Source organism: Argentina silus (assembly GCF_951799395.1).
Source record: "Argentina silus genome assembly, chromosome: X".
In the NCBI taxonomy this organism is placed as follows: Eukaryota; Metazoa; Chordata; class Actinopteri; order Argentiniformes; family Argentinidae; genus Argentina; species Argentina silus.
The window spans coordinates 31,552,462-31,573,829 of NC_139653.1; the positions used below are offsets into that span (position 1 = coordinate 31,552,462).

General features: G+C 41.0%; 1 protein-coding gene across 1 annotated transcript in view; it reads right to left on the reverse strand.

Moving 5' to 3' along the window:
* Positions 1–3,968: 3,968 nt before the first annotated feature.
* LOC310822621 (LHFPL tetraspan subfamily member 6 protein) overlaps positions 3,969–21,368 on the reverse strand; it is a 50,801-nt gene continuing 33,401 nt past the window's right edge. The window contains exons 2-3 of the mRNA XM_083695023.1: positions 6,049–6,147; positions 3,969–4,804 (exon numbers count right to left, since the gene is read on the reverse strand). Of these exons, the coding sequence (XP_083551149.1) occupies positions 4,686–4,804; positions 6,049–6,147 (218 nt within the window). The 3' untranslated portion in view covers positions 3,969–4,685. The remainder of the gene's footprint in view (positions 4,805–6,048; positions 6,148–21,368) is intronic.

Below are 21,368 nucleotides of genomic sequence, written 5' to 3' on the forward strand. Positions count from 1 at the left end.
ATTAAATGAGGTGTGGTGTGTTGAACATGTGGAAGGGAGGAGGCTTGCTATAAATACATTCATTGTTTTTAGGATCATTAGGATCATGTTAAATGTTGGATGATTTCATACGGACAGTATGGAGTCATATGTGGATGGGTGCTAGGCATACTGAGAGCATTTTGGGGAGAAAAACACCATGGGTGATCTGCAGCTTTCAAACCAGCACCATATCGTTCCAAATATGAGGGTTTTCTAACATGAATAATATTATCATTGTCTCTAACCTATGTTGGGAGATGTCATAAGCTCATGAGAGAAAAGGTTTAGTTGTCCATGCCAGGTCCTTGTCACCTTTCCTCTGCATTCAAACTGGAGTTTGTGGGATGGAATTTGTAATTTGTGGGATGTGCTGTTGTTGAATGTAGTACACAGCGCAGAGAACAGCATCTCCTAAATGTAGAACAAGCAATACGACTACAAAGTCATATGCACAAGACATTTGTATTTCATCAAGGGATATAACATTTATGTTTCAGAGACAATCTTTAACCTTTTCAACTTTTTAAAAGAGAATCTATTTTTGTCTTGAAATGCTATAACTGCAATACACATGTGGACACAAATAAATGGGCATACTGTATGTTGCTACTCAATATTTCATATGGAGTATGAAGGCAGTGTGGACATTGTTTCAGAGTAAGTGAAACATTAAAGCTTCCATGGACTGTCTGTCATCCTTTTGAAATGTGTTCAGCATAAGAGCTAAAATAACACCATTATAAACTCTCCTTTCTAAAGTCACATTGACTCTTTGATATTGGAGGTTATCCATAAAACATGTACCATGTACCCAAGACTCTTAATTCTGTCCACACAGCTTTTTTTCACTGATATACAGGCCAGTATGACATCCTTTTCCTTTTCCATTTTTTAGCACAATGACTCAATTTGTAAAATTGCCTTTTATGTCAGTGTATGTGTATTTTGGGCGACACATTCTATTTTCTTAGCCCTTTTAAAACGATTTCCCACGTGCCATGACGTATGACATTTCATACAGCATAGAGCTACGTGTGATGTTGTCTAGCCTATAAAATTTGTGCCCAGAGTGAAATATAACCCTCCGAACCCCCTTCACCGGCTTTTTTGCAACAGCCTTTCAACACATTTTATTGAGAATTGGTCCTCGCTATATCTTCTGTTAGCTTCATGAATGGCTAACGTTATCACTCATACGTTCATTGAGAATTTTTTTCAAGAAAAGCAAAACTGACTGGCGTGGGCTTTTAATCTCAGTTGCAAGTTGTCAAACCAACTTTAAAGAGCAACTTGAAATAGATGTCATCAAACAATTCAGCTCACTCTTGAAAGGATGAATATCTTTCCCATCTTTCCCAATGCCTGAAAAAGAACACATTTTTACAGCTAAGATCAGTTTTATTCCCCCATTAAACTTACATTTAAATACATTTTGCTCTAAGTTTCCAAATATACTGTGAAAGAGCATAAATTGCTGATGTCAAGGTTGTCATTTAAATTCAGGGGAGGAATAACAGTATATGCATTAGATCTAATCAAAACATCAGATTATTAATTTAGTGTGTGCACTCTCCCTTGCCATTTTATTCAACATGTTTTTCATAATTTCTTAACTAACTTATACATTATTATAAGTACAGATCTTAACCAGAGAATGTGCTTGCTGCTTGAAGTAAATTTAAACTCAGCAAAGTATCTGTGTTCAAGCAAGTCTAAGATCTATAATAAGATTATTTCTTTATGTTTAACTTAATTTCATAGTTTACCAATGCATTTCTTGAGACACATGCAAAGATACCTATTTCAGAGAGTCACATGCAATAGCTACATTCATTGATGAAAACAAATGGAGCAAAATTATACCTGGTAATTGTACCTGGCAAGCAGGATATGGGTTGTGAACAGTATACCTGTTCAACATATAGATCAGCACACAGAAAACCACAGTATGTATTGTATGTAAACCCTGTCATCCTGTGATATTGGTGCAAGGGAAAGAACTCTTCCACTTGACCCGAATGTGTCAGCCTGGGCTGATGAGGCATCTGTTCTGAGGCTCTGTAACAATCGCTGGTTATATCAATCGGCACAGGAGATCAGAGAGAAAGCGGAGTACAAAGGAGCAGTGCTGACTTATTAAACAGTAAGAGCACTGTGAGAGGGAGAGAGAGATTTCCCAGACGAGGGTGGAGAGAGAGGGGGGGCTTTGCATTGTGGGGAAATAGCGACTCACTAATGAGCACTATGCATCCACCCGAGCTGCATTCGATGTGTTGTTATAGTACATTTGTATTTATATGAGTTGATACACAATTGTTTGTTGACAAAAGGTGAAAAATCACTTAGATGCATATTATGCAACATGCATGCAATACTGTAGATATAGTAGCACACACGGTTATAATTTTAGACTGAGATCTGGGTCTGCCTTCAATTAAGAGTGTATCACACAACAGGGTTATTCAGATATTGCACCATACAGTACCATACTGAAATCTCTAGTGTGGTATTATTTTATATACCTTTAATTTTAAAAAGAAGGGGAAAAAAGGTATACAAAAAAGAAGAAACAGTGAATGGCCATTATAAGAGACTAAAGAGAGCATATTCATAGACATAAGACATCTACAGTTGAATGCTCACCATGATAACCCCAAAACAACTGTGCCACAGATCAGGAACACTCTCCAGGACGTAGGTGTGAATGTGCCAGAGACTACCATCCACAAAAGACTTCACCACTAAAACTACAGAGGCTATACTGCAAGGTGTAAAACACTAGTTAGCCACAAAAAAAAGATGGCCAGGTTACGGTTTGCTAAAAAGTACCTACAAGAGACTGGAAAAAGGTGTTATGGACAGATGAGACAAAGATTAACATCTACCAGAGTGATGGCAAGAGTAAAATGTGGAGAAAAAAAGGAACTGCCTAATATCCACAGCATGCCACCTCTGTGAAATATGGTGGAGGGGGTGTTATGGCTTGGGTATGTACTGTATGGCTTCCACTGGAAATAGCTCACTTGTCTTCATTGATAATGTAACTGCTGGTGGCAGCAGCAGGATGAATTCTGAAGTGTACAGAAATATCTTGTCAGCCCAAGTAAAAACAAATGCCCCCTAACTCATTAGATGGCGTTTCATCATACAGCAAGACAATGACCAAAAACATACTTCCATAGCAATTAGGGAGTTTTTTAGGGCCAAAAAGTGGAAAGTTGTTGACTGGCCAAGTCAATCTACATATCAAAATCCTTTTGAACACGCATTTCATTTGCTGAAGAGGAGACTTCACAACAAATGTCACAACAAACAAACAACAACTGAAGATGGCTGCAGTATAGGCCTGGCAGAGCATCACCAGAGAATATACCCAGCGTCTGGTGGGTTCAATGGGTTGCAGACTTCAGGCAGTTATTGCATGCAAAAGATTATTGACCAAATACTAAACATGAGTGCTTAATTTGTACATTTGATAAATGTATCACTTTTGCGTATCCTGAAATAGATGGACTATGCATAAGAAGTGTTGTAATTTCTGAATGGTGAAACCAATATGTACACAAGTACCATCAAATAAAAGTTGGAAATCTCTATACTAACCTCATTGTAATTGTTTGGTTTCAAATCCAAACTTTTGTAGTGTAGAGACAAAATAAGAACAAGTCCCATTACTTACAGAGGGGACTGTGAAAAGTGGATTTGAAAACCATGCATTGAGATTTAGTAACCTGATCAGAGAGAAATCATCTGACTGGAGCCAGGGCATCAGGGGTTTTGCCTCATCAATAAAGGGATGCAACAATAAAAAGACCTTTCTACAATCACGATCTGGGAGCTACTGTATGGCATTTGAATGAATGAGAGTAGAGCTCAATCAGTTTTCGATTCACTGCCCTAGTCTTACATGCAAATCACTGCAAAATCCAAATAACACACTGAATATATTTTAGATAAACAACATTTATTTACAAACACAGACAAATAACAACAATTAATGATTTTAAATGTGTATACAAAACATGTGCTAATATGATAAAATACATAAACAACTCATATATGAAAGGAATTTGTTAGCAAATAAACTTTTGGATCTGAAAAGGCTATCTGTATGATATAGCGTATGTTGGATTGCTTTACATTATGGGGATTATTGCATTTTTATGATGTGTTCAAGAATGAACCCCCCCAAAAAAGACAGAAACACTCCACAACAATAACAATGAAGCAATATAACTTTTTTCTTTGTCACAGGTTACACTACCACTACAACATCAATAACCAGAGAGATGAAAGAAAGAAAGAAAGAAAGAAAGAAAGAAAGAAAGAAAGAAAGAAAGAAAGAAAGAAAGAAAGAAAGCACTCTTTGAAAAGAGATAGTTACATGACAATGATGTGGTTAGAGTTGGTCCATACATTTTTTATCTGATAATAACGGGTATGAAGATCTGTTTTTGAAGACATGTTTGTGTACTGCATTTAAAACAGTCCCTGCAATGGTCAGAGGATCGGTGTCCTGTGATGTGCAGACAGCTGACAGCACTAGGTGTCATGCCTTTGGTGTGTATGTAAGTTGTAGCTGTCCACAAAGAGGCAAAGCTTCCTCCCTTTGCTGTGTTGCCTTGCCTGAAGCCTGTCCCTTCATCCTCCCTCTGCTGGCTCCTCTAGTAGGGGTACTGCTTCTGCTTCTTCCCTGCAAAACAGGCTAGCCAGGTACACAGCAGCATGGCCGCCACTGCCCCTGCCCCTGTGCAATAGTACGCCCAGCCAATCTGACAGGAACCTGCAAGGATACAAACATAGACATGACTAAGGATCATGTTTAGAACACTTCATATGTGTGACATGGAGAAGCACACACAAGCAGGACACAGATGTGGCACACAGAAATGGTTTGGTCATTGATCCAACCTATGTGGGGTGTATGTTTAGTGTCTCTGTTGTGGGGCTTGTTGTGGTGATGGGTATGGGGGTATAGGGTAATTCTCTGCTTGTATACAATAGGTCATGCATGTGTGAATTACAGTATGTATCTCATGTGTATGGCATGTTTATGTGAATTTTACATGGGAGTCTTAAGGGAGTGCTAAACGTACAGTAGCATCTTAGTTTCAAATATTTCCTTTGAGGAAAAAAGTGTGTTGAACTGCTGGAAATTTTTGTTAAAGCCTCAGAACTCTCTCTTCCTTGTGTGAAATAGGGTCATCCTTGCAGAAATACAGTGTAAACACATTTGAACACAGACTCCAACATGGTTGATAGTTGCAACTCATCAGTGAGTGATAAATGTTTACTGTCCACAACCTTGACACACATACCAGGGAATCTACTAAAATATTCCTTAAAATTGAGGATGACTCTGACATTATCAAAAGATTTATAGGGAGATTTTTGTGTATTAATGCAGTAATATCACATTCTTATTTAGGACATTGCTGTGATTATCATTATCATATGACAACAGTTTTTGTTTTGGGGATTTAAACAAAAAGCATTTTGCCACCCTGAAATCTTAACTACAGTTGTCTGATTCCATAGGGAGCAATACTGGCCAACTTCAGAGAATACACATAATTCTTTTTCCCTCACTGCTTGATGGGCGTCCCATTGGAGAGAATCTCAGTACTGAGGAGAATAATGCACATGCTCAAAATAAAATGACCTGATCTTCAGCTAACAAGCGTTTCAAATGCAAACAACGCAACACATTGCAACTTCTGTAGCTCACTTGAAATGTATAGGTGTTTGAATACCCATTCATTCTCTATATCAAGAAAGTGGAAATTATTGAAAATTCCTTACTTACAGGCATTCACTGTACATGTAAATTGGGCCTGTGTTGGCTGTGTTTTATACATATATACAGACATTTGAAACATATTGCTAATACAACCAAGGGATTACAACTCAAATGTGTATTTGGAGAAGAAGCGGATATCAAATCAGATACCACTACACTACTAACACGACACTTAAGTTCTGCTTAAGAAAACAGTAGTTGTCATAGTTTTGGGTGTGTAACCTTACCCAGCTCAAACTGGTCAGAGGTGTTGTTGCAGGTCTGTCGGACTTCTTCACTGTCCCAACCCAGCGGGTATAAAGCACATCCAGATCCTATGAGTAGTCCTGTGAACAAAACACAGACAAAGGAAGGTCAGTAAAGGTCAGTGAATCTATTGATTCAATGCTCATAACATATTTTAAAAACACAGTAGATCCTACTGCTACATTTATAACTACCAAAAGCTGTCCTTATTCTCATCATCTCTTTATTTCAGTGATTAATTATTCTCAATATCTTTGATGGAAGCAGGACCCTAGAGTCAAATCTAGTCAACAGTGTCACAGAAACTAATGCTATCTTGGTATATTTGCCAGGAGCCAGGTCTCGATAAGTTACTCCCTGGATGCCAAGGCCTGTCTCAAGAAGATATTCTGCATTTAAGGCATATAGGCATATAAGACATTTAGGCGTCAGGCATTTACGATAAAATAACCAGTACTAAAAAATTCTAGTAGACATATAGAGCTGTTTTCAAAGCTGCGTATTGTGATATTATTGTAGAATTAATCCCTTCCAATGTGCCTCATGCCCAGCTATCAGTTTAGGGTTGCAGCATGGGAGCAGAGAGGGCTCTGCCTCACAACCTTATTACCCCCATCAGCCAGGCCAGGACTGCCTTATTACGTCTAGCCGAGATAACGAGCAGGGATTCATCCACATGCTAACACAGCCAGGCCAGACAAACTTGCTCACATCTGACACTGGGAGAGAGAAAGAGTGAGAGCAGAGACATCTGCATTTCCACATCTCATGGGTATGACCCAACTCAACAAAATGAATTGGATTCAAGGGGCAAAGTACAGCATACTCTAATTCCATTAAGGATTTGTGCAACAAACATAAACTGTCTCTCATGAGAAATTAAGTAGGGCTTCCACTGTCATTATGATTCAGAGTATTTACAGTATTAGACTGATCTCTAACAGAGAGAGACTGACTGTGTCTGCCACAGTTGAATTCACACTAAAGCTTCTTACCTCTGCCAAGTGAAATCAATTCACTTTCATTCTCTGGCATTCAATGTGTGAATGGAAGTATGTTATGGATCTGACCAAGTCTGACTCATTAGAGCTAAGGATCAGGGAGGACAGAGGGATTTTCAGATGTAACAGTCCCTTTCTTCCTCTAACCTTAAATCACCACCTTTAGCGGAATGGTATTTTGATGTAAGGACCTGCACAAAACAGAGTGGCTCTCTGAAGAACATCAAAAAACAAGATTTTAGAGGTTCTAGACATGTCTGACAAGTAGGGTTTTAATCTAGTTCATGGAGTCGTTAAGAAGCGAGTTTTACGTTACATAATCTGAATGTGTCCTGGTGCAAATTTATAACTGTAAAGAGTAAATGCCAGGATGGTAATGTATTCATAATGAATATTAAACAAAATCTAAAATTCTCTTTCATGTTGAGCAGTGCAGAGAGATAGAGCAGCAATCATCTTGAATTTTCTTGCAGCACTGAGAGTAAAACAAATGCAAAGGTAGTTGTGGACAGCCACAACTATACTATATAGTATGTCTGCAGGAGAAACACAAGACTGTCCAGGAAAATAAGCCCATCACATAAAAGTCAATATGGTCCTCTTTCGTACATGGGTTATTCATTAAAACTATAAAGACTTGCTTGCTTTTTTAGGCTTCTTAATTTGAAGAAAGGTTTTAGTGGACAAAACAACTATCTGTGTGCATAGTTTCCACATAGAATCAGATGATGTCAGGAAATACTGAAAATCGCTTTAATCTGTAAACACAGGACAGGAAAATATTGCCATAACAAAAAGGAATGCTGTGATGTAACCATTACAGAATCTTCTAGAGTTTCTCAGTGAGCCTTAACAATGCTCTGGTCCTGAGGAAGGTCCTGTGGTTAAGTCCACAGCTTTGTATGCTACACACAGTTAAAGGCAATGTGAATGCACTTGTAAGACCCCAATTCAATGAAGCCATGCTATACATTACGTAACACAAACAACACTGTATGCAAGAGCACATAGCAAAGTAATAATACATATTTTCCATATCACATGTGGTCCTGCATTTCTCCTTTGATTTCTTTCATCATTTTTTTCCCAGGATAGTTAATTCCATCAAATCCCATCCTCCACACTCCCTATGTGGGTTATTGAGAAGCAGAGTGGGGTAAAAGAGGTGGGAGAAGATTACCAAGAAAGGAAACAGACTCTGCACATATGTTTATGTGCCAAGCAGCCAGAGAAGGAGTGGGCTTGTGAGAAACAACTCTGGTCTGAGCTTGGATTTTCCATGCATGTTGTGACCCAACAGCTACTGATACTGATATTGTAGACATATCTCTACCCTGACAGCTCTGCATCCATTCCCTTCACATTTGTGTTTGAGGTTGTGTTTTTGCAGTCTGTGAATGTGGTCAACAGCTCACATGCCTGATCAAACTACTGCTGCCACTAATGTCACTCCCTTCACACACCACACTACAAGCACTCTGTAATTAAACTGTAAAATAGGAAAACAGCATAATTCCGACCATTAGCATTGTCATGTTAAATGTTGATGAATGTGAGATGATATCCATCTACGTAGGTAGGTAAAGAGCTACTTTAGATTTAACAGGCACCACCATCATGAAAAATACTTTAATCAGCCACAGTTCCACATGCCAAGCGGTGTGGTTCCAATACCTCCATGAGTACAGTTTCCATAATGATGCTGTAGAAAGATTTAAAAGGTTATACCATACCCCTTTGCTCTGGTCAAATATAAACAAATGTCCAGATTTCTGAGAGTTTTGGGGAGAAACATGCTGCTCCACCACAGTCCACAGATGCTTTTCGGGTTTGTTTGTTTTTGGACCGTTTTTGGTCAACAAACCCAAATTGTAAAACTCTTGTGTCTTGCATCAGAGGCAGTTACTATGGTAACCAGCTGATTCATGCTTGACAGCCTTCTGTTGAGGTGGTGGTGGTGGTGGTAGAGATGACAGAGAGGATCACTCTGAGTGAGGCACAGCAGTCTGAATATATCAGTAAGAAGGCAGACAACTCACTCCCCCACTCACAAGTGGAGCCTGAAGTTGTTAAAAGATATATAGTCATTATCAGGATAAATGCCTTTGGCCTATCACTAAAGGCTTCTCTAATGGGAATATTACTGGCTCTGGATATATTTTAGTTCCACCTCCTTACAAGAGTTCAGGAAGTACTGTATCAATGTTCTATGTATTCAATCAGTATAGCATTGTAGTGCATTACATTACTACCCACCATTAGCTAATTCAATACCGAAGCTCACTGCATGCTCTCTTTTTGACAAGTCATTTATTAATGTTTTAAGAGAAAGGTAAAGAGACATTTTCAAAGAGGAAGGTGAGTGCTTTATTCTTACAGATGAAGTGCACTATTGTTCAACAGCTTTTCTCTCTATCCTTTTTGCCGGAATGCAAAAATGTTCCTTTCATACCCCAGCTATCCTACAACTCTTGGAGTGCTGATCCCTTCCTGCTCTTTGTCAATAGGAATTCCTTGCCCTCTTCTATGCCCTATACATCCATTCAAGGTTATCATTCAAGAGGCCAAACAGGACACAGAGAGAAAGACTGAGAGCTATGGTGAGTTTTGGTGGTCACAGAATAGGGGACATTGAATGGGGTCATGTAGGAGCCAGTTCAATGTGAGACATTCCCTTTTTTGGAGGGCACAGAATCAACTAAGAGAAGCAGAGAGCTGTGAAAACAGCCCACCAAGGCAGGACAGTGGCTGTCATCACTGAACAAACCTGCTAGACAGGCTCTGTCCTTCCTCTAGATAGCCAAACACACAGGGTAATAGACAGGGTGAAGTTTCTATTATTCCAACTATTGTTCTTGCTGATTATGAGTCAAGCAGCAGCATTGTGTTATATTTATGAGTTGCTTGGACATTCAAAAGAACCTACTGCTGCTGCCTCTTGATTGTGACCAGTAATAACATCGCAAAATGGGAAAGGATTCTAATAATAATAATTTATTACATTTATAAAGTGCTTTTCATTATAAAAGGGCATAAAATAAATTAAATAAAAGATCCCCCCCAAAAAGAAGCTAAACAAATATATACCCCATATCATAAAAGCAGAAATCAAAGTCTAGGAGGGAGGGTATAGGAATAGAACATGTAATTCCATTCCATTAAAAAGGGTAATGTTACCATTAGAGTGCACAACCTATACCAACCAAATGCAAACCTACATAGGCTATTATTCTGAAAACAGTCCACTATAACTTATAGTGCCTTTGGAAAGTATTCAGGCCCCTTCACTTTTTCCACATTTTGTTGTGTTATAGACTACATTTAAAATGGATTAAATTGAAAGAATTTGCCATCAATCCACACACAATACCCCAGAATGACAAATTGACTCCTATGGAAATCAGAGACCTTATAAAAACAAAAATATTAATTCCAAAATTACATGAACTATTATCCTTGCATTAAGATGGACTCAATTCAACTTATTGAGTGATTTGTTGATGATGATGATGCATTTTAGCTAATTTTGCATTTTAGCTAAAAGAGTGTCATAGCAAAGGGTCTAAATACTTATGTACATGAGGTATTTCTGTATTTCAAGTTTAATAAATGTACTGACATTTCTAAAAACCTCTTTTCTCTTTGTCATTCTGGGGTATTGTATGTGGATTGATGGCAAATTATTTTAATTTAATCCATTTTAAATTGAGTCTATAACACAACAAAATGTGGAAAAAGTGAAGGGGTCTGAATACTTTCCGAAGGCACTGTAGATGGGACGACTAATAGCCTACTATTGTAGTGCATAAGAAAATGTTGCAAAGCATCCAGCAAAAATGTCAGTTGTGAGCACAGTGGTTGTTGCCTCTTGGCCCATTTGTATTTCATTCTTCAGCAGCCCAAGGACAGTATTATTTGAAAGCAATCAATCAATGTTCAATCATTGCTTTGTAAATATGGCGGTGTGGGATATTCCAAACATCAGAGAATCGTCATTGATCTTGAAATTGACACATGATTTAGGAACATGTTGACAAACTGAACATGAGCAGGTATCCACCACAGGGTGGTTGTGTGGTAGTCTAAAAAAAATCCACTTCCACGATTTTCCCCACTTCACCCCACCCAAATGGGCTAATTGGTGAAAACCTGAAGCGGGTCGTTAGACTCTTCGCACCCCATTGTTAACAAATGGGTGGGGGAAGGTGAAGGGGAAATTCAATGTTCGCACTGTACACAATGCACTACATAGGCATCTCTGTCATAGCCATGAAGTAGAGGCATGAGAGAGAATCTTCTCTGTCCAGCCTATCTTTTCTATGCATGTCTTTTCTATCTCGCATGAATATTCCTAACTTAATCCACAGAATCGAATCTTTTAACCAAATCTTTGATTTGATCAAAGTTTATTTACATTTATTTATTTAGGTTGCATTATCAAAGCAAACTTGTGCTTATTCATGTCAAATCTTCCCCCGCTTCTCTACACTGTCGCATGACGCGCATATGAGAGAATGTGTGATGAACAACAAACAGTATGAGAGTAGATGAGGATATTTGAAAAACAGTTAGTCCCCGTGAAGATAACTTGATATTTAAATAATTTCCATTCTTCAAGTTCCTGCAATTTGTGACCTGATCTGCTAATCAACTATTTGGCATAGAAGATGTGTAGTTAATCTATCTAGCAATTATAAACTATTCTCTCTTTATTTTTTTGTGATTATTTTGGCATATGGAAGGAACACAAACTGTCAGTCATTTCTACCACAGAAGATCTTTTTAGACATCCTTCATAGCGCTTGCCTCCACCTGATGGTGGCTTTTGGCAGCAATTCACATGCCTATCTGCCGCAGTAGAGGCATTGACAACATGCACAATTTAAACAGTGATGTACTGTATCGATCTATCTCTTGAATCTATCAATTCATCCATCCATCCATCCATCCATCCATCCATCCATCCATCCATCCATCCAACCAACCAACCAACCAACCAACCAACCAACCAACCAACCAACCATCCATCCATCCATCCATCCATCCATCCATCCATCCATCCATCCATCCATCCATCCAAACCATCATTTAATTTTATCTGCAACCATAATATGTAATAATAATCACTTTCTTTCTATCTAAAATCTATCTATCTTCTTTTCAAACCATCTTTAAACTTTTCCTACTACCAAAATAACACTGTGCAAGGCTGCAAAATGTATTTTGGAACTTCTTTTTCTAGTTTGATTGGAATTTGAGAGACAGTTTTGTGAAACCAAACCACCTTTCAAACCATTAACCCCTCTGGAATTCATATTTTGATTACATGCACAGCGTGAACACTGATGTCTTCCATAATCCTATTTCAACTCTCAATCTTACCCCTCTTCAATTCACTTTCAAGACTTGTATCAGAGGCGGAAAAAGATTATTTGAGGCCCACATTGGCTTTGAAGCTTATCAAAGAGCAATCATTGTGGTTTATTTTGTCAATGCTTCTCCCTTCCCCTCAAATCCACCCCCTCCCAGACAGACTACCCATACTGTATCCACTTGTCTCAACCTGCAAACCCTCTCCCTCACCTCTCTCTCTTCCTCTGTCTTATCCTCCCTACCCTCTGTTGAATCCTTCTCCTTTCTATCTACTGATACAGCCTCCTCCACCCTCCTGTCACCTCTGTCCCCATCCTTTGACTCTCTCTGTCCACTGACCACAAGGCCAGCACGATCCTCTCCACGTGCTCCTTGGCTGTCTGAAACCCTGCAAACTTGTAGATTAGGGCTCCGGGCAGCTGAGAGGAAATGACTCTGACCCAAGGAAACTGTTCTCCACATTTTCCTCACTCCTCAACCCCCCCCCCCCTGTCTGCAGATTACTTTGTTACCTACTTAAAAAATAAGGTTGATGACATTACCCGCTCCTTCGCTCAACCTCTCACCAACACTGCTACCAAACCTCCCAAACCAACTGTGCTACCCATGGTCTCTGGTTGATCAGGTCTTTCCCCTCTCCCCTGAAGATACACTAAAACATGATATACTATATCCCCTAATATACTATACTAAAACACATCCAAGCCGGCAACCACCTGCCCTCTGGATCCTATCCCCTCACCCTTTCTCCAATCCATCTCCTTCCGTTCCTTACCACCATAATTAATTCCTCTCTATCCACAGGATCTGTCAAGCCTCTTCGCAAGAAGCCAACTCTTGACCCGTCTGCTGTCCATAACTACAGACCGGTATCCCTTCTCTCCTTCTTATGTAAAACCCTTGAACGTGCTGTCTCTAACCAACTGTCTCACTATCTCCTTCAGAACAACCTCCTTGACCCTCACCAATCTGTCTTTAAGGCTGGGCACTCTACTGAGACTGCTCTCCTTGCTGTCATGGAGTCTCTCCATTCTGCTCGAGCTTCCTCTGTTCTAATTTTTCTGGACCTGTCCGCTGTATTTGACACAGTAAACCACCAGATCCTTCTCTCCACCCTCTCAGAGCTGGGCATCTCTGGCTCTGCACTCTCCTGGTTTGTATCCTACCTTGTCAATCGTTTTTACCAGGTGACGTGGAGAGGGTCGCTATCCTCTTCACGCACCCTCACCACTGGGATCCCCCAGTGCTCCGTCCTAGGGCCCTTACTGTTCTCCCTTCATAGCAAATCTCTTGGCTCTGTAATTTCTTCTACCACTGCTACACTCTCAACTCTTTCTCTCTTTCCCCCCCTCTGATACACAGGTGGCGACACGTGTCTCCTGTCTTGCAGACATTTCTGCTTGGATGTCAGCCCACCACCTAAAGCTCAACCAAACAAGACTGAGCTGCTCTTCCTCCCTGGGAAAGCCTGCCCTCTCCAAGACTTCTCCATCACAGTCGAGAACTCCACTGTGACCTCCTCTCAGACAGCCAAGAATCTTGGGGTGGTCCTTGATAACCACTTGTCCTGTGCAGTGAACATCACAGCGACAGTGTGCTCTTGTAGATTCTTCCTCTACAACAGTGGTTCTCAACCGGTGGGGCGCGAGTAGGCTACAGGATGGGAGGGAAAAACAAAAACAAAACAAAAAACACGAAAGATCACGGACTCACTGGCTATTAGTAGACCTACAAATGAGATGCAACAGATTCCCCCCCATGTCGAAATGCAAGTGGTTGGACTATTATAACACACAAACAAATCAACCACACAGTTTCATTTCAAATCTACCAATACAGGGGGTAGTATTTTGAGCCTGTGACGCAACGTCACGTAAGTGCTACTATATAAGCGTCTGCACACGCGTCGTAGCTCCATTCACTCTAGTCTAGTGTCTTGCCAAGTTCGCTTGTGCCAACTCTCGCTAGTCTGTCTGTTATCAATCTCGATATCGATTTACTTAGGCCTATACTTCAACACCCAAACAGTCTTTTTAAAGACTAACCCCACAAACAGTCTTTTTAAAGATTATTCCCATCTCAGCCCTAGCCAGTAATGTTTTTAACTGCTAGGCGTGCACTTAGCTAACTAGCTAGCAACTTTTTCACCGTGTTGCAACACAACTATACGACCCACGCGACTAAGACACACACGCACACTCACCCACTCACAAAGGACTATAATGGTTAAGTCTTAAAATAAAATCTGCATTGCCTGCAAAATCGTTATTGTGTACTGTTGTATTAAAGATCGTGCCTAAGTCCCGACTGATTAGCCCCCGATACTAGTCTCTCAACATAGCCACACACGCACACATCGTTACATCATAGCCTAAACTTTATTGAAAACACAACTAATCCACATCCAAATTATTTCAAAACCAAACAAAAATGGAGAGATTTCTAGTGAGGACCAACAAGGCAACCGACGCACCACCAGCTGCAAAAAAAGCTTCGAAGGTACGATGAATGAAATACCGCAAATACCGCAATCGTGCACAAATCAAGGATGATTTGAGGCTATGTTTATCAGACATTGCGCCAAGAATTGAGGATCTTTGCAAGGCAAAGCAGGCTCAGGTCTCACATTAACATCGCCAACCTGCAAGCTTCTGTAAAAAATGCAGATGATATGCCTACTATTAGGCCTAGTAATAATAACAATAATAAAGCATAAATTCATATCAGAGGTCTGGTGCTAATTCCCAATTATAGCAATAGCCTAGTAATGATAATAGGCCTACTGATGATAATGATAATGATAATAATAACAACAACAATAAGGCATGTAACCTCATATAATTATATAGCAATAGCCTAGTAATGATAATAGGCCTACCACTACTCATAATAATAATAATGCCTGCAAGCTCACATTAGAAGTCTGGTGCTACTGCCAATTATAACAATAGCCTAGTAATGATAATAGGCCTACCTACCGCTACTGATGATGATAATAATAATAATAATAATAATAATAATAATAATAATAATAATAATAGTGTGGGCCTAACAATAATAGCCTAGCCTAGGGCTATCTATCTATCTATGCAAGGTGGTGTAGTGGGGGTGGCGCCGGGAAGGGGGGGGGGGGGGTGGCGCCGGGAGGAGGGGGGGCCCCAACTGCAATGAACCAGCTTTGGGGGGGCCCAGCTTGCAAAAGGTTGAGAACCCCTGCTCTACAACATCCGAAGGATACCTCCATTCCTCACGAGAGAAGCAGCACAACTCTTGGTCCAGGCACTTGTTATCTCCCGCCTTGACTACTGCAATGCACTCTTGGCTGGGCTCCCCGCTTCCGCCATCAGACCTCTGAAGCTCATCCAGAACGCTGCTGCCCGTCTGGTGTTGAATCTCCCCAAATTCTCCCATGGAACAAGGTTAAGTCAAACTTAATATCCAGTGTCAATGTCACCAGATGTTCTCTCACAGATAATAATGTATTGTGTTCCTTTGCAGACACTATAGTATCCTCCTGAAACTACTACTACTGGGTAGACAGGTGTATTGATGGTCTACTCCCATGGGAGGAATGGACACCTCCTGTGACCCAGGTTCAATTTGGTCCATGTACCATGTATGTCAGCCATGGCCACCCTCTCTGCTCCTGGCCCCTCTCCATTGGCCCACGCCGTAAAGAGGAGCTTTTGTTGTATTGATCTGTTTTCAGCAGATTTGAACCGGGCCTCCAGTCAAAAGCTGGCCATGTCTAATCATTTATCATCCACAGTTTACCAGGGTAATTAATTAAACACATCAATCAAACAAGAAAAATAAACTTCCTGTTCATTAGATATTACCAATGAGCAATCCATTTCAAAGTGATGATTTAGTAGAAGCACTGAAACAGTGAATATGTTGATTATAAAATATACATTTAAAAAATAGAAAAACTATGCTGTTCATCTTGGTCTGATCACTTTGGCCAAGAAAAAAAAGAACATTTCCTAGAAGTGTGGTTCACACAAGTGTGGGTAGACTTTTCTTTGAGTCTCACTCTCTCCACTCAGAAACCCACGCCTCTCTGTGACTTCAAGCATGACCTCTCCGATTTAGTCCTAGTTTACAATGTGAGCTCACCACCCCCCCCCCCACCCCCCCTTTGTCTGAGTAGACGAAATAGCAGACAATTGGCATTACATTTTATAGGCGTTATAACAACATACATTTAGAACCAGCTATATTTCTGTCAAATGCCTTTTTCACCATACTGTAGTCTCTTTTCACAAGCAATGCTTTTCCAACACAAGGCCTTATATTGGCATTCTGAGGTGGAGACCCAAATAAAAGACCCAGTATAATTGGATCTTCATCAAACACGAAAGACTAAATTCTATTGAACCTGAGAAAGCTCCTCCCTCACCCCTACACTGTTGCTTTTAATTTTTGTTCTAGAGTTGTTTACGGAAGCTAGCTAGTTAGTTAGAAGTAAGCAATGGAGATGTCCAACAGTCTAAAAACAAAAAGCTTGTTTGAAGTTTTACATTTTTGAAGTGCTCGCTTGTGATACATGATTGGTGCTACGACCTGTCAGTAATTGCTCTGTGTTGAGTGTGCAGAGTGCTCTGAGTCTGTTGTCGAGAGACTAACCGTATTAGGACCTGTCATTTGTGTAACTCCAGGCAGCTAACACATTTTTTTAAAGGCTTCAGGAATGAGGAAAAACGTACTCCCCCTGACACGTGAACAAAGTACTCTGCAGCTTGTGTCTTGAACCCAACTGCATTCATGTTCTCTTCTTTGATGCAGACCAGGCTAGCTTTCTACCCTTGGGCTTTGAGCTGAGCCATCTAAAATGTTTACATTGTCTGCATGGAGTAGTGTACTAAAGCAATGTGAAGGGTGTGAAATTCAAGTTTAACTTCACAATAGTAGCTCTTATTGTTCTCATTCTGAGAGAGGGGTCATTTATACTCAATACTTGAGGAGAGAATAAGTGGTAAGCAAGCACACACATAATGTACTGTAACTTCTCAAATAAGATGTATGCATTTGATAGACAGACAGACAGACAGACAGACAGATAGACAGATAGACAGATAGATAGATAGATAGATAGATAGATAGATACTTTATTGATCCCCAAGGGTAAATCTCCACCACAGTGTCCAGGGTGACAACAAGGACAGAACCAGCTTTCCTAATAAGCTTGTTCAGCCTCTTGGTGTCACCTTCCTTGATGCTGCCCTCCCCAGCATACCACCGTATACAGCACTGCGCTGGCCACCACTGACTGGTAGAACATGTTCAGCAGAGTCCTGCACATGCCAAAGGGCCTGAGCCTCCTCAGGAAATAAAGCCGGCTCTGGTCCCTCTTGTACAGGATGTCTGTGTTACCAGTCCAGTCCAGTTTATTGTCCAGGTGCACCCACAGGTACTTATAGCTCTGGACCACCTCCACGTCCTCTCCCTGGATGGAAACAGGAGACAGGTGGACCCTAGTCCTCCTAAAGTCCACCACCATCTCCTTTGTCTTGCTGATGTTGAGTAGCAGGTGGTTCTGCTCACACCACTCAACAAAACTGTCCACCAGTCCTCTGTACTCAATCCCCTGGCCTCCACTGATACATCCCACAATAGCAGAATCATCCGAGAACTTCTGCAGGTGGCAAATATCTGTGTTGTGCCTGAAGTCTGAGGTATAGAGGGTGAAAAGGAAGGGAGCCAGAACTGTAGACTGGAGGGCGCCAGTGCTGCTCACCACCCAATCCGACACACATCCCTGCAGTTGTACAAACTGTGGCCTGTTGGTCAGGTAGTTTGTAATCTACAAACAATGGGGGAGTCCACCTGCATATTTAGCAGCTTATCCACAAGTAGTAAGGGCCATATGGTGTTAAATGCACTGGAGAAGTCAAACAACATTACCCTCACAGTGCTGTCAGCCTTATCTAAATGGGAGTGAGCTCTGTGTAGCAGGTAGATGATGGCATCATCCACACCAATGTCTGCCTGGTAGGCAAACTGCAGGGGTCCAAGCATGTCTTCACCAGGGGCCTCATGTGTGCTAGCACCAGTCTTTCCATGGTCTTCATGATGTGGGATGTCAAGGCTACCGGTCTATAGTCATTCAGAACACAGGGGTTCCTTTTCTTTGGTAGCGGTACTAGGCAAGATGTTTTCCACATTGATGGGACCTCTTCCAGACTGAGAGTTAGGTTAAAGAGGTACTGGAGTTCTCCACGCAGCTGGTATGTGCAGACTTTGAGCACCCTCGGGCTTACACCGTCAGGGCCCACAGGCTTCCTGGTGCGGAGTTTCCCCAGCTCTCTCTTCATCTGAGCCATACTGATGAAGACACTGAGTGAGGGGTGGTGGAGGAATCGTTGGCTGTGGCAGTGGTGTCAGGGGGCAGAATAATGGAGGGCTCTGAAGAGCTGTGAAGTAAAGAAATGGTGGGGCTGGAGAAGGAGGGAAATGGAGGGGAGATGTGAATGGAATCAGAGGGGCTGGAGAGGGAGAGGGAAGGGAGAGGGTACTGAATGGAACAAAGGGGTAGGTGAGAGGTGTAAATGGGTCCAGACAGGGCGGGGGGGGGGGGAGGTTGGTCCGGTAGCTGAGCAGGGTTGTAGGAGCTGGGGGGAGGAGAAGGAGAAGAAGGACGAAGTGCTTGTTGGTGGAGCTGGAGGGAGGGAGACAATGAGCCCCTGAGTCAAACCTGTTGAAGAACTGGTTCAACTCGTTGGTCCTGTCCAGATCTCCAGCCACTTGCGGGTCGTTAGCCTGTTTGTAGCTGGTGATCTTCCTCACACTGCTCCACACCTCTCTTGTGTTGCTGTCTTGCAGGCTGTCCTCTATCTTTGGCCTGTAGGGGTCCCTGCTCTCTTTCATTTCTCCTTGAGCTATCAGCTTCTCTTCAGATCTTCCTTGTCACCAGACCTGAAGGCTCCTCTCACACGCTGCCTCCACATCGGCAGAGGGGGGTATATATGCGACCACAACAATAACATGAGAGAACTCACGTGGCAAATAATATGGGCAAAGTCCTATGGCCAAAGTTCGAAGTCCAGGCTACAGATACTTTCCTTCATGTAAATATGGCCAGGATTGTGGCATCTGTTGTTGACAAATACAGCAACTCCTCTGCCTCGCTTTTTGTTGCACTGACGGTGAATCCTGTTCGCCTGCACAATCTGAAAGTGGTGTTTGCGTTAGGAATGACCTCCTGCAGCCATGTCTGCGTAAAACACATAAGACTGCATTCATGGTATTTCCTCTGTCCTCTCGCCAGTGCCGTAAGCTCCTCCATCTTATTGCCTAGAGATCTCACGGTGCACATGATGATAGAAGGAAGATATAGTTTATATCTCCTTTTCTTCATCCATCGCTTCACCCCCGCTCTGCTCCCGATGACGTCTCCTTATTCCCTGCAGTACAGTGGGCCGCTCACAAACCATTGCCAGCTGAGCCAACGTGATCAGCTGTTCTTTTAAGTAAACAATAGCAGACACTCCGCACGCAAATCCACCAGGAATAGAAACAGTGTCTGTGAGTAGTAAGATGGTGAAAAAGTAAATAAAAAGTTTAGTGTGCATGGTTATTTGATTAATTTTCAATGTCAATTTTAAGAAACTGTATAAAAACGACTATAAACCACTATAAATATCTAAAAAATGTGCAGACTGATACATCAGAGCTACTGAAACAGGCAGCCAGGTCGTCCGGCGCCAGAAGTAATCATCATCATTATCATTAGACCAGTAAACAACGCCAATCTTTTGAAAATGCATCCAATTGTGACAATGTCCAGACACTATTAAAGGGACAGTTCACTCTAAAATGTAATTTCTATACAAACACCAACACACGGTTATTTAGGAACTTGCAATTGCATGTTTTATGATATAATGGAACTGTATGGAGTCCACCTAGTGGCCAGTTAAATCACAACATTTTTATTTTAGAGTGAAATATCCCTTTAATAACATTTAGATGCTCTTTCTGTATAGGCAGAGGATGAGGTCATGTATTCACATCTTGGTGTTGTTTGAACATAATTCACATAATCCTACTGAGTTACTGTAAAATGTAGGAACCCTTTGTTCTTCTTCATCTCAAGGATGGAATATCATGTTGTCGCCTTGAGTTTACAGATAAAAGCACATATTTCAGGTAAACTTTATATCTACCATTTCTAATGAAGATTTTTAAATGACTTCTCTGAGCATGACCAGGATAATAGCAAATTAACAAGTGTGTCAAACACACTGTATCATAACCTCAACAGTCTGTTTGTACTAAAAGGGTGATTTTTATGACACATGGTGCCGTTACAAAACCATTTAAGTGAGTTACAGAAATAAGATCTGGTGTTGAAACAGCACATGTTTGTGGAACAGAAACACATGCAAAAGAAGCTTGTTTATTTATTTAAAACCTCCAAATCTTCAGGATAAGATGAAAGCTAAAGGCTGCCTCAGGGCTTTCCCAAGCCAACTTTCCACCCATTTTTTTTGTTTCTTCATCAGTGTGGGCAAATCTGATGATTAACAGTTGTTTTGACAGGCAATTTCATTAAAGCTACATATTGTAGGAGACACCATTGGGTTTTTAAGTACCTCAGGCCTCAATGGTAATGTCCTGAAGCAAACTAAGTTACAAACCAATATTTCAAAATCTACCTCGACAGGTCGAACAGATGCCATGAACACAACCTAAGAGTCTTTGTTGTTACTCAACACCAATCCAGCCTGCCTAATATTGACAACAGTACAGAATATGTTTTAATGCTAATTCATACACAACGTCATATCCTTAATTGTTCTGAAATGGTGTAAACAAATCTAATTTCACCGTTTCCACAAAAAAAAAAAAAAAAAAAGCAAATAGAAACATAATCAATTTGTTGTTTCTTACCACATCCACTCTCTTTTGGTCAAGACAATATA